The sequence below is a fragment of the Equus asinus genome, chromosome 9 (genome assembly GCF_041296235.1).
Source record: "Equus asinus isolate D_3611 breed Donkey chromosome 9, EquAss-T2T_v2, whole genome shotgun sequence".
Lineage (NCBI taxonomy): Eukaryota > Metazoa > Chordata > Mammalia > Perissodactyla > Equidae > Equus > Equus asinus.
In genome coordinates, this window is record NC_091798.1 from 43,052,985 (window position 1) to 43,065,149 (window position 12,165).

The 12,165-nt window shown below is 37.9% G+C and overlaps 1 protein-coding gene across 2 annotated transcripts in view; it reads right to left on the reverse strand.

The window, feature by feature from the left end:
* SMAD5 (SMAD family member 5) overlaps positions 1-12,165 on the reverse strand; it is a 46,757-nt gene that overhangs the window by 20,451 nt on the left and 14,141 nt on the right. For both annotated transcript variants that reach the window (XM_014828429.3, XM_014828430.3), the window contains one exon: positions 4,101-4,673. In XM_014828429.3, coding sequence (XP_014683915.1) covers positions 4,101-4,503 — 403 coding nt within the window. In that variant the 5' untranslated portion in view covers positions 4,504-4,673. The remainder of the gene's footprint in view (positions 1-4,100; positions 4,674-12,165) is intronic.

Sequence of the window (12,165 nt, forward strand, 5' to 3'; positions counted from 1 at the left end):
TCATATATAAAAATATTATTCACTGCTGAGCCAACTATTTACTATGATTATATTTTTTCTTGAAAAGCGCTTTTATTAATTATTGCTTTGTTCCTTCATTTGCTTAATCTTAAGTATGTACCACAAATATTTCCAGAAATCCAACAGATCTGTCAAATTCCTATCAATACCAGCTTCCAGATGCCACAAATAACTATGTATTGATTCCATTCTTCTCCTAGATCCTCCATCCTTTCGCTATGATCTAGACTGATTGCTACTTAAGTCTCCTACAAATCTGAAGTCCTTAGGCTTCCCTTCTCTTCTCTCCTGTTGGATCGCATTTCCTGGACTTCATACTCTATTAGCTTCCTAAGAAAGGATGTAAGGAAGATAAATTTTGAGTCCTCGCCTATATGAAACTATCTTGTATTTTGTTTGTCTGCACGCAAATTCCAGAATAGATAACTTTATCTAAATTTCGGGGGCACTGTTTCATTTTCTTCTAGGATCCAGAATCACATTGAGAAATCCAACATTCTCAGTTCCAGTCCTTTGTACGTTTCTTGTCTTTTCTCTCTGGGAGCTTCCAGAATCTTCTTTTTATCCACAATATACTAAAATTTCACGTGTGGGTCTTTTTATATCCTTTGTTCTGGTTACTCAGTCACTAGGCCTCTCAATTTTCAGTTCTGGAAATTGTTCTAGTAGTATTTCTTTGATAATTTTCTCTCTGCCATTTTCCCCTATGCTCTGTTTTACTAGAATGATATTTAATTTGAAACTTATTCTGAGCCAGTTAACATTTTAATCTAAGCATTTTTCATGCATTAACTCATCTAACCCTTATAACAAACCCGTGAGGTAGGTATTTATTATTTGCATTTTTACAGATGAGGAAACTAAGTCACAGAAAGGTTAAGTAACTTGCCTGTGGTCACAATGGTAGTACTGGTAAAATCAGGATTCAAATCCAGAAAGTCTGATTCTAGAACCCAGTCTTAACCACGAGACACTACTGCCTATTAAATCCTGGACCATCTGGGTTGCCCCTCTATTTTTCTCTTATCACTCTCCAACTATCTTCCATCTTTTTTATCTTTTTGTAATACATCTGACTGCACCATATTTTAGCTATGTGATTTTGTATAAGTTACTTGCCTTTTAAGTCTTGGCTTCCTTATCTCTAAACTTACTAGTAAACTTATAGGCTTGAAAAATGTTAGTACCATTTTCTAACCCTTTGAAGAAATAACCTCATAAGGTCAGAAAACTGCCTAGTTCATAAGTGCTCAAAAAATGTTCATTACTATTACTATCCTGTTACCATTACTACCACTTTATTAACACGAATACTATAAAGTGATCCATCCTGTGTCTAGCAACCATAGCTGCTAGATTAACTTGCTGAAGCATATCAGAGCTATGCCCCAGTCTTTTCTATAGAATGAATCATAGGTGAGAAAAATGGATTACAAAAACTAAGACATTTGTACTGGCTAATTATCAGTCACACCCTAAGATTCCTAGACTTTCCAGCAATTCCTAGAAAATATCAAGTTTGGGAGTTTTTCTGACTATACTTCTCTATTAAATCCTCATATCTTCCTTTCCTCATGAATTCCTTCAGGCAACAGCTCTCCTTGGACAACACAGTAAGAAAACGAGAATCACTTCAAATACCAGCTGGCAGCTCTAAAGCCCCTTAAACTGAACATTCCCTTGACGGCACCATCACTGCTGTTCTTTCTGCTAGTATCCACATCCAATGTTGTTTTCAGAGACTTTTTACCGTACTGGGCTTTTATTAGCTCCATGTGAAATCCAGCATAGCAGATACACTTTAAGGTGGCCACCATGACTCAGTCTCTGGCTATTCACCCTTACATAATCCCCTCTCTCTCTGAGTGTATTATTTGTGACTTGCTTCTAACCAACAGAATATGGCAAAGGTGACAGGATGTACATGATGACATTCCATAAGGACGTAATGCCCTTCTAGCAAGAAGACACTCTCTTTCTTACTGGCTTTGAAGAAGTAAGCTGCCATGAATGAATGAATGTGAGCTACCTATGAAGAAGGTCATGTGGCAAGCAAATAAAGGCAGCCTCCAGTCAACAACCAGCAAAAGTCCAAAAGCTTGCAAGGAACTGAATCCTGTCAATAATCACATGAGCTGGGAAGCAGATCTTTCCCCAGTTGAGCCTCAGATGAGACCAAGCCCTGACCAACACCTTGATTATAGCCTTGCAAAGGATCCAATTAGGCCATGCCTGGACTCCTGACCCACAGAAGCTGTGAGACAATAAATGTGTGCTAAGCCACTTAGCTTGTGGTAATCTGTTATGCAGCAATAGATAAGTAATGCACTCAGCTAGTATCTCAGCTTATACAATTCATTCATTACAAAAAAATATTTACTGAGTACTACCTACTAAGTGCCAGGTAATAACAATATTCTAGGCACTGGGGATGTAGTACAGAATAAGACAGAGAAGGTCCTGCTCTCATGAGTCAGTAACAAAATAAATATCTAACAGTCAAGTAATAATGGAGGTATCTGAGCAAGGATTGAATGGAGTGAAAAAATGTGCCTAAAAAGATCCTGGGGGGAGAGTATTCTAACTAGAAGAAACAGCAAGAAAAAAAGCCTAGATCCAGGAAGAACATGGCAAGTCCAAGAACAGAGGAAATTTGAGGATAGGTCATGTAGGGTCTTACAGAAATCTGTTCAAAGAGTGACAGAAAGCCTTTAAAGTATCTTGAGACTGACATGATCTGAAATATATTTTCTAAAGATCAGTCTGGCTGCTGGGTAGAAAACAGAATGGGTTGGGGGAAGAAAAGAGGCAGAGACCAATGAGACTACTTAAGGTGAAAGACAATAATGGTCTGTACTAGAGCAGTGGTGTTAGAGATAGTGAAAGGTGATATTATCAAAATATATTTTGAAAGCACAGCAAACAGCATTTGCTCATAGCTCAAATACAGGACTTGAGAGAGAGAAAGAAAAGATGACTTCCAGGTAGCAACTACATGAATGCCGGTGCCATTTACTTCAATAGGGAAAACTAGAGAAAAAATGACTTAGTGGGAAAAAAAATTAAAAGTCCTATTTAGACATATTAAATCTGATATGTTTATTAGACTTTCAAGTGGAACTGTCATGTAGGCAACTGGATATAGAAGCCTAAAACTCAAAGAAGTTGACTCTGGAGTTCAAAATCTGAGCATGAGCTTATACATGGTTTTAAAGCATGTGAAAGCATAAGAACACAAGAGGAAAATATAGATGGAGAAAAGGTCCAGGGGCTGAGTCCCGTGAAAACAGGAAAATAAGTCAACAAAGGGACTAAGCAAAAGAGCCAGGGAGGTAAGAAAACCAGGGGAGTGTAGTGTTTCAGAAGCCAATAAAGAAAAAGGTTTGAGTGAGAGGGAAGGAGAGCACCTATATCAAATGATGCTGAGAGGGCAAGTAAGATGAGGACTGAGAATGACCCCTCTCTCTGTAGAAAGGCAGTCACTAGTCAAGTCAAATGGTAGAGAAGAAGGACTAACCAGAGGGCTGTCAAGAAAGAATGGTAGGAAAATAATTGGAGATAATAAAAATGGAGGTTCCTATAAAAGAACTAGAGGAAACAGTGTAGTAGATTGGGGGTGGGAGTGTATGAATAAGGTCAAGACAGGATTTCTTTCTAACTTTTATTTTAGGATAGGCAGTATGACATGCTTATATGCAGTCAGAAACAGTCCAGCAGAGGGAAAATACAATGCTAGGGAAAGGGGTGATAATTGTAAAAACAAAGTTCTTGAATAGACAAAAAAGAGTGGGATATAGTACACTCACGGAGCTTACGCCTTAGATAAAATAGAGACAGCTCCTCCACAGGAATGGCAGACTGTACAGATGACTGACTGCTTACAGTGAACAATGAAGCCACTTGGGAGCTATGTCACCTACACATAAAAAGCTAAATTCAAAATCCAGTATTCCTTCCAAGATTAAAATCTTTAAGAAGGAAACAAAAGGCTAATATAACCTTTTAATTACTAAATTCAGTTAAATACAAATCACGAAAAGAGAAATTGTTTTAATTCTTCTCAGAGGAATAAAACCTACCTGGACTCTCTACTCTCTTATAGTGGTATGGGTTGATACAAACTTCTTTTTGCTTCGATCCAAAAGGAAATTCGCAAATATCCAATGGCTTTAGCTCATGATGACTCTGCAAATCAGGCCAGCGCCAAACACGACAATATATAACATGGGGTAAGCCTTTTCTGTGAGAAACCTGCAGGCGTCCATCTAAAGATCTGGGAATAGTAACACATTTGCTCGGCTGTCCTGGACTGCTCAAGGCTTTCTCCAGTTCCTCCATGGCACCCTTTTTCTTTTTTAGCTTTTTCACCAAAGCATCGACTGCTTTTTCTGCCCATTTCTCCTCTTCATCACCTTGCTTCCAGCCCAACAATCGCTTTACTGCTGGACTAGTAAAAGAAAACAAGCTCGCCATTGACGTCATTTGATATAAATCTTCAGAGACCTTCTTGCAACTCAAAGTCAGTGGCTACTGAAAGAACAGATCACAGGTGAAGAGTCACATACATACAGGTCCTAAGCAGAAGTTCCAATTAAAAAGGGAGTGACATTTATCTTCATAAGTGCCATAAGCTTCTTTCATTGGTTCAAGTCCTGAAAGAGAAAGGGGGAAAAGGATAAGATCCCTAATTTAAATGAATGTAATTAACATACATTTAAATTAACATAATTGACAAATATGTTATTTTTAAAGAAAAGCAGAAAAGCATTGCAAAGTAAAACAAAATTTCTCTAAAGACCTGTGACCACTCACTTCCTTCTTCATAACGTGAACAAATAATTCACTGGCAATGCCAAATGATAACCTAAAGCAAAAACTGGTTGTTCTACCTTCTATGTATTATCCAAAAAAACAGCCCCTAGACTTTTAATTCTTTTGGTCAGGCCAGCAAGCCCTCAAACAGCCTTCTACGGACTGATTCTGAAGTACTTTTATTCACTGAAACACACATTACATGCTGTGTCAATTCTGAACACGATATATCCTGAGCCGAACAAAAGTCTTAAGAGAAGTCTGGAGCTTCCCTAAGGTCATTATTCTCTTTAAAACATTTCACAGATTTATAAAGTTTGGGCAAAAGCCCTGGTACTATTCAAGTCACATTATTAGATGCAAATTTTATTAAACATCGTCATAAGATGTACCAAATCCTGAAATAAATCATAACACATACAGGTGCCAGAAAAATGGGAAGTATCTATTTTTTAAACTAAGAATGCTGAATAGATTTAAAGAGAGTAAATTCAAAGTTTAACTCAAAAAAGGACAGTTTATAATTTTATAATTCCTACTGCCTTCTGTGATATTTTAAGCATGTTAAGTTAGTGAACCCACTCCAGGCAGACCACCACTCTACACCATTAAGAAGTTCTTGGAGATGGTAACAAGAGGAAGTGATGTGCACTGGCACTCCACTGATAAGAGTGGATACAATCCTCTGCAGTCACTACACAACCAACTACAATGAGCAGCTAGTGAAATACCAGGAGTAATGTTTGGAAAAAGGATGTCAGTAACAAAAGATGCTTCCTTTCCTGTGCCTAAAATTGCCAAATAATGCTGCAGCTCTGCCTTTGACAAATTCTAGCATCAAGACTATTCTGGATTGGAGTGTATTTTTCCAGAAAAGAATACTTGCTCAGTTAAAACCTAAACACAAAGTAAAATAAAACTGAATTAAATTCAACAAATAATTACTGATTGCTTGTTATATGCCATGTACTAGGAATAGCCATGAGGTGCTTAAAAAAGTCATACCAAATAGGTTTCATCTTAAGAGCCAACTGATTCATTGTTCAACATATAGTTAGTGAGAGCCTACCAAACGCCAAACATTGTTCTGGATGCTGATCAACCAGTAGTGGCTAGTCAGATGGTTATGCTGGAACCATGGGGGTAAGGGTACAGGGAGGTGAAGGTATATTCCTTACATATGGGTAGACATGCCCAATCCTACATAGGATAATTTTTGCCAGGAAAGCAAAATTGGCTTCATTAAACTAAAGAAATACAACAGGAGAATAAAAGCACATTTTTCAGTAACAGGCCACAAAGTGTAGTGTTGCGTGTTAAACTGTTAAGAAGAGTTGACCTCAGCTGCAGCTACATCAAGGACATAGGATAAAAGTTATCTGAGTTAGAAAGTAAAGGCATGGTTTGGTTGTCTGAGATGAGAAGAGAAATTTCAAAAGCAAAGAGACACAAAAAAATATGTGGGCAGACAAGAAAAGAACATTTCCTAGGATAGAGAGGAGATAGGCCTGGCTGAGATCTTATTGAGTAATAATGGAATACTATGGAGGCTAGAGAGGGTAGTGCACGCGTGTGAGACAGAGTACGCAACAGCAATGGAGAAATATGTTGAGGAAGGGAGAAACAAAAGGAGAGACACCTGACGACCAGCTACTAGATTAGTAGTTAACACTAGAAAGTGTTTAATAAATGTTAACTACTCTCTATTACTATTAAGTACTAACCATATTAAGTACTAACGAGAAAAAAAAGGAAAAGTTATTTGTGATGTAAACACAGAACAAGGACTAGAAGGCTACATACTAAATTACTCAATGCAGTTAGCTCTAAGGAGAGGCACAAAGTAGGAGAGATGCAATAGAAAGTAGTCCTGCATGATTTTTCTATACACTTCAGTACTGTTTTAATCTTTTAACAAAGGGAATCTACCAATGCATTACTGTATAATGCTAAAATAAAAATAGCAGATGATCTAAAACAAATCATGGTGAATAGAAGGAGCTAAGAGTGCTAGTCAAAAAGCAGGCCAAACTAATGCACGCTCTTAGAAGTCAGGATGGTGGCTGCCCGTGAAAGGAAGGGTGGGGGTATTAACTAGAAGGGAACATGAGGGTTTCTGCCATCCTACTAAGTTCTGCTTCTCGCTCTGAGTGGTTATATGGGAGAGATCAGTTTGTGAAAATTCGGCTGACTGTATACTCAAGATGCGTACACTCTTCTGCATGATTTTTTTTTTTTTAAAGATTTTATTTTTTCCTTTTTCTCCCCAAAGCCCCCCAGTACATAGTTGTATATTTCTCGTTGTGGGTTCTTCTAGTTGTGGTATGTGGGACGCTGCCTCAGCGTGGTCTGACGAGCAATGCCATGTCCGCGCCCAGGATTCGAACCAACGAAACACTGGGCCGCCTGCAGCGGAGCGCGCGAACTTAACCACTCGGCCACGGGGCCAGCCCTCTTCTGCATGATTTAAAAATATTTTCTTGACATATAAAAAGTGTAGAGTGGTCAGTTTCCTTCTCATTTTTCTCTCCATCATCAGTTCCCCTTCTCACGGGTAATCTCTTTTGTATCTGTCTTTTATGTCCTTTCAGAGAAATTTTTCGCAAATACAAGCAAATACAAAAATATATATATAATCTTTTTTTTTACATAAATAGTGGTATACTAAAAATAAAAAAGGTACAGAAAAATGTATAAAAATGTATCTTCAAGATCTTTCTATATTAATATAGAAAGAGCTTCCACATTCTTTTCTACTACACAGAATTCCAGAATAAAAGTAATCTTAAAAATACACCAAACCATGTTATTCCTCTGCTCAAAAATCATCCAGTGGCTTCCCACTACACTCCACATCCAAATTCCTTAACATTACTTTATAGGATATACATGATCTGGCCCTTGGCTTCTCCTCCAAACTCATTTCTCACCATCCTCATAGCTGACTTTGCATCTAACCACACTTGACTTCTTTCCGTTTCTCAAGTGCTCCAAGGTCATTTCTACCTCAAGGTCTTTGCACTTGATGTTCCCTCCCCTGGAATTCTCTCCTCACGGATCTTAACATGGCTTACTCTCTCAATTAATGCAGCTGCTCAAAGTCAGCTCCTGAAAAAAGACATCCACGAGCACTTTATGTAAAATAGCATACATCCCACTCCCACATCATTCTTTAATCTTCTGATGCTGCCCAATTTTCTTTCATGGCATTTATCCTAACCTATTACATTATCAATTTTATTTATTTACTATATATCTTCCCAAGTGAAATGTTAATAGGCAGGTAGCCTCATCTTCCTTTCCGCCATCATATTCCTCTGGACCTAGAACAGTGCCTATTTATTAAATAAATGAGTGAGCAAGTAGTGAGTGAGTGAGTGAGTGGATGAGTAAAAAAAAGAAATTTGCAAAAATATACATACCTTTATAAGAGCAACCGTATAAAATTTAAAACAAAAAAAATGTTAATTATGGATATGCACAGATACAGTAAGAGACTAAAAGTATGCATGGAAATGATACATACTAACCTTAGGATACTGAATACTGGTTGCCACTGGTCAAAAGAGGAAAGAAGGATGAAGAAAGAATGGAAAAAGCTTTAGCCGTGTTTCTTTTAAAACTAGATTTGAAGGGGCCGGCCCCGTGGCCGAGTGGTTAAGTTCGTGTGCTCCTCTTTGGCCGCCCAGGGTTTCACTGGTTCAGATCCTGAGTGCGGATATGGCACCACTCATCAGGCCATGCTGAGGCGGTGTCCCACACAGCATAACCAGAGGCACTCACAACTAGAATCTACAACTACGTATCGGGGGGCTTTGGGGAGAACAGTAAAAAAAAAAAACACAAAAACAAAAAACAAATTTGAAGAAAATTTGGCAAATCATCAGATATGCTATTTTCTTTACTTTTCTGTGTGTTTAAATATTTCGTAACTCAAAAAATTCACTATTTTTAATTTTAAAAAGTAGTATGGGGCCAGCCCAGTGGCATAGTGGTTAAGTTCACGCACTCTTCTTTGGCAGCCCAGGGTTTGCCAGTTCAGATGCTGGGCACAGACCTAGCACTGCTCATCAAGCCACGCTGAGGCGGCATCCCACACAGAAGAACTGGAAAGACCTACAACTAGGACAGACAACTGTGTACTGGGGCTTTGGGGAGAAAAAAAAAACAGCCAGAGGAAGACTGGCAACAGATGCTAGCTCAGGGCCAATTTTTCTCACCAAAAAGCATACCTTAAAAAAAAAAAAAAGGGGAAAAAAATAGTATAATGAAAACAGAATAGGATCAGATTCTGTCCTTTACTAGTTATGTGACCATGACTAAGCCTGTTAACTTTTCTGTAAAATAAGGCTGATGGCTCCTAAGTTGTTGAAATGTTGAAATAATAATGTGTGTATACATAAAAAAGAGATGTTTTATAAACTGAAAAGTGCTACTCAAACATGAATGATGATCATTAGTATTCAAAGGAAGAAGAGTCAAGACTTCAACGACTGGCTGGATCTAGACCCAGTCTAACACACTCACCACCGTACCACTACACACACTTTCCCATCCAGCCCAAATCCCTGCACCCCTGCCATCTGTGTCTTTCCAGAGAAATCTCAGTCATCCTTAATGATGAACTCAGATCCATGCCCTTTTGCGAAGAATTCCTTCACCACCCTAAAGAGGCTATGGGTCACTGAAGATTTATCATAAAAACTAATTAATAACATAACACTGATAAAAACATAACTTCCCAAATGAGGTACAACGATCTTCCAGGGGAAAGTCATCAGCACCTTGACACTACTCCATGCACCATACCACATACTAAGGAAGTATTTAAAGAATGTTCGCTGATTTTTCTATCAACTGTACCTTGAAATTAAAGATAATCTCAAATTTTAAACTAAGATGACTAAGATAATGATAATTCCATTAACAGAACTAAGGACACTCAGAAAGTGGCTCAGTCAGCAGAGAAGATAGTTAACTCTATTGGAAAATGGTCATGACTGGAGATACAGGTTTGGCAAGGAAAAGATGAGAAACATTTAAGATTTTCAACAAAGAGCTGAAACAATAAGAAAAAATAGGTTTTTAACTGAAAGAAAAGAGCAGCAAGTAAACACCTGAATATTAGGGAACACTCACGGGTAGGAAAGAAGGGAAAGAGCCACTGATAAAGTATTGTTAAAACCAGGAGCTTAGAACTAGACACGATGGTACTGTAGAAGATTAAACACAAGGGAGGAGTTGAAAGAGAATGTGAACAAAGAAAAGGCCAATGACTTTGGTGAATGGGGATGTCATTCGTAAGACTGGCTTCAGAAAGAATAATGGGTGTTAGACTCCAACAGCCTAAGACTCAAAATTAGTGTTTTCTTAAAACCAGCACCAGGAAAAGGGTTGGAACAAACCTTACTCTTCAACTCTTCACACACAGAATGCTTAAAAATTTCACAAATGTTTAATGGAATTTTTTCTAAAAATGTTTTATAACTTTCCAAACTGCATAAGTGGTATATGCAAGTAATCCAAATATTCATTATCTAAGTCTCAACTTACAAAGCTAAAAAAGGGAGCAAAATTCATCATAAATATTCACTAGTGAATAAACAAAAGACCTGATCAGGCACTCCACAAAAGGTATCAAAATGGCCACGAGATGGTAAAATGGGATTAGCATCACTAGTTACCAGAGAAATTTTTTAAAAAGAAAATGTCATTCCTTATCTACCAGAATAGCTAGACTTACAGAAATAGAAGAGTAAGTGTTCATGACAATACAGAACAACTGGAACTCTTTATATACTGCTAGTAGGAATATAAATTAGCCCAGTCACTTTAGAAATTGTCTGACATTAGCTACTAATGCTAAACTACAGATCCCTATGACCCAGCAATTCCATTCCCAGGTATTTATCCAACAGAAACAAGTACTATGTCCACCAAAAGACAAGTACATGTTCATAGCAACTTTATTTGCAATAGCCTCAAATTGGAAATAACCCAAATACTCATCAACAATGGAGTGGGTAAATAAATGATATTAATAAATTCTTACAACGGAATACCTCACAGCCATGAAAAGGAACAAACTAATGCATGTAAATATGGATGAGTCTCACAGATATAAAACTGAGGTAGATAGATACAAAAGTTTACACATTATATCCTTACACCTATATGACAATCAAAAACAGGCAAAACTAACCTATGGCATCAGAGGCAAGAATGTTACTAAGTGGGGATAAGAGAGAGCCTTCTGGGGATCTAGAAATTTTCTCTATCTTGATTTGGGTGATGACACAGATGTACAAATATATAAAAGCTCATTGAGCTATAAACACAAGATTTATGTACTTTATTATAAGATATACTTCAATATAAAAAAATCTTAAAGATTTACTAGTGAACTGATTACTTATAAAATCAGTTCTCATTCACTAGCATCTCCCTCACCATAATGGCTTATAAACCACAAGTGAAACTGCAAGATTTCACAAAGTTTATTAAAATGATGGCAAATAACATAGGATCTAGGATTTAATTTTACTGTACTACCCTACAATCCAGCCCTGCTGGTCTAGTGGTTAAAATTCGGTGCTTTCACCACTGTGGCGGGTGGGTTCATTTCCCAGTCAGGGAATTACACCACCCAGTCTACCAGTCTGTTGGTTGTCACACTGTGGCAGCTGTGTGTTGCTATGATACTGAAAGCTATGCCACTGGTATTTCAAATACCAGTAGGGTCACCTATGGTGGACAGGTTTCAGCAGACCTTTCAGACTAAGACAGATTGGGAAGAACAATCTGGCCACACACTTCAGAAAAAACTGGACATGAAAACCATATGAATAGCATGGCTCAAAAAGACTGGGGAGGGTTTCACTCTGCTGTACAAAGAGTCACTAGGAGTCTGAATCCACTTAACGCCAAATAAGTTAGTCAGTTACTGTTTCCTGGATGCTGACAAAGGGCATGAGACTCCTAGGTCAGAGACTAGGGACTTTTATTACTCATGGCACACCAAGCAGCAAAAGCATCAGATTTGTGGTTCCCTCTGCCTCCAAGATCCACAGGAGCGATACAATATGGCCCAGATGGATGGTAAATGCTCCTGCAGTAGGTTTGTACTGGTGAGGAACACTGAGCTTGGGGAATTCACAGCTTTTATAGTAAAATCAGTAAGCAAGCCTATTCGTGGAGAAAGAATAACTTGACTATCAAAGGACTAACAGAGGTCCTTGGGAAAATTGAGATATATTTTCCAATGGATGTTTTTGCAAAAAAAAAAAATTCTCTTAATGTTAGTACCAGAAATGTCAAACATGAAGGATGTCA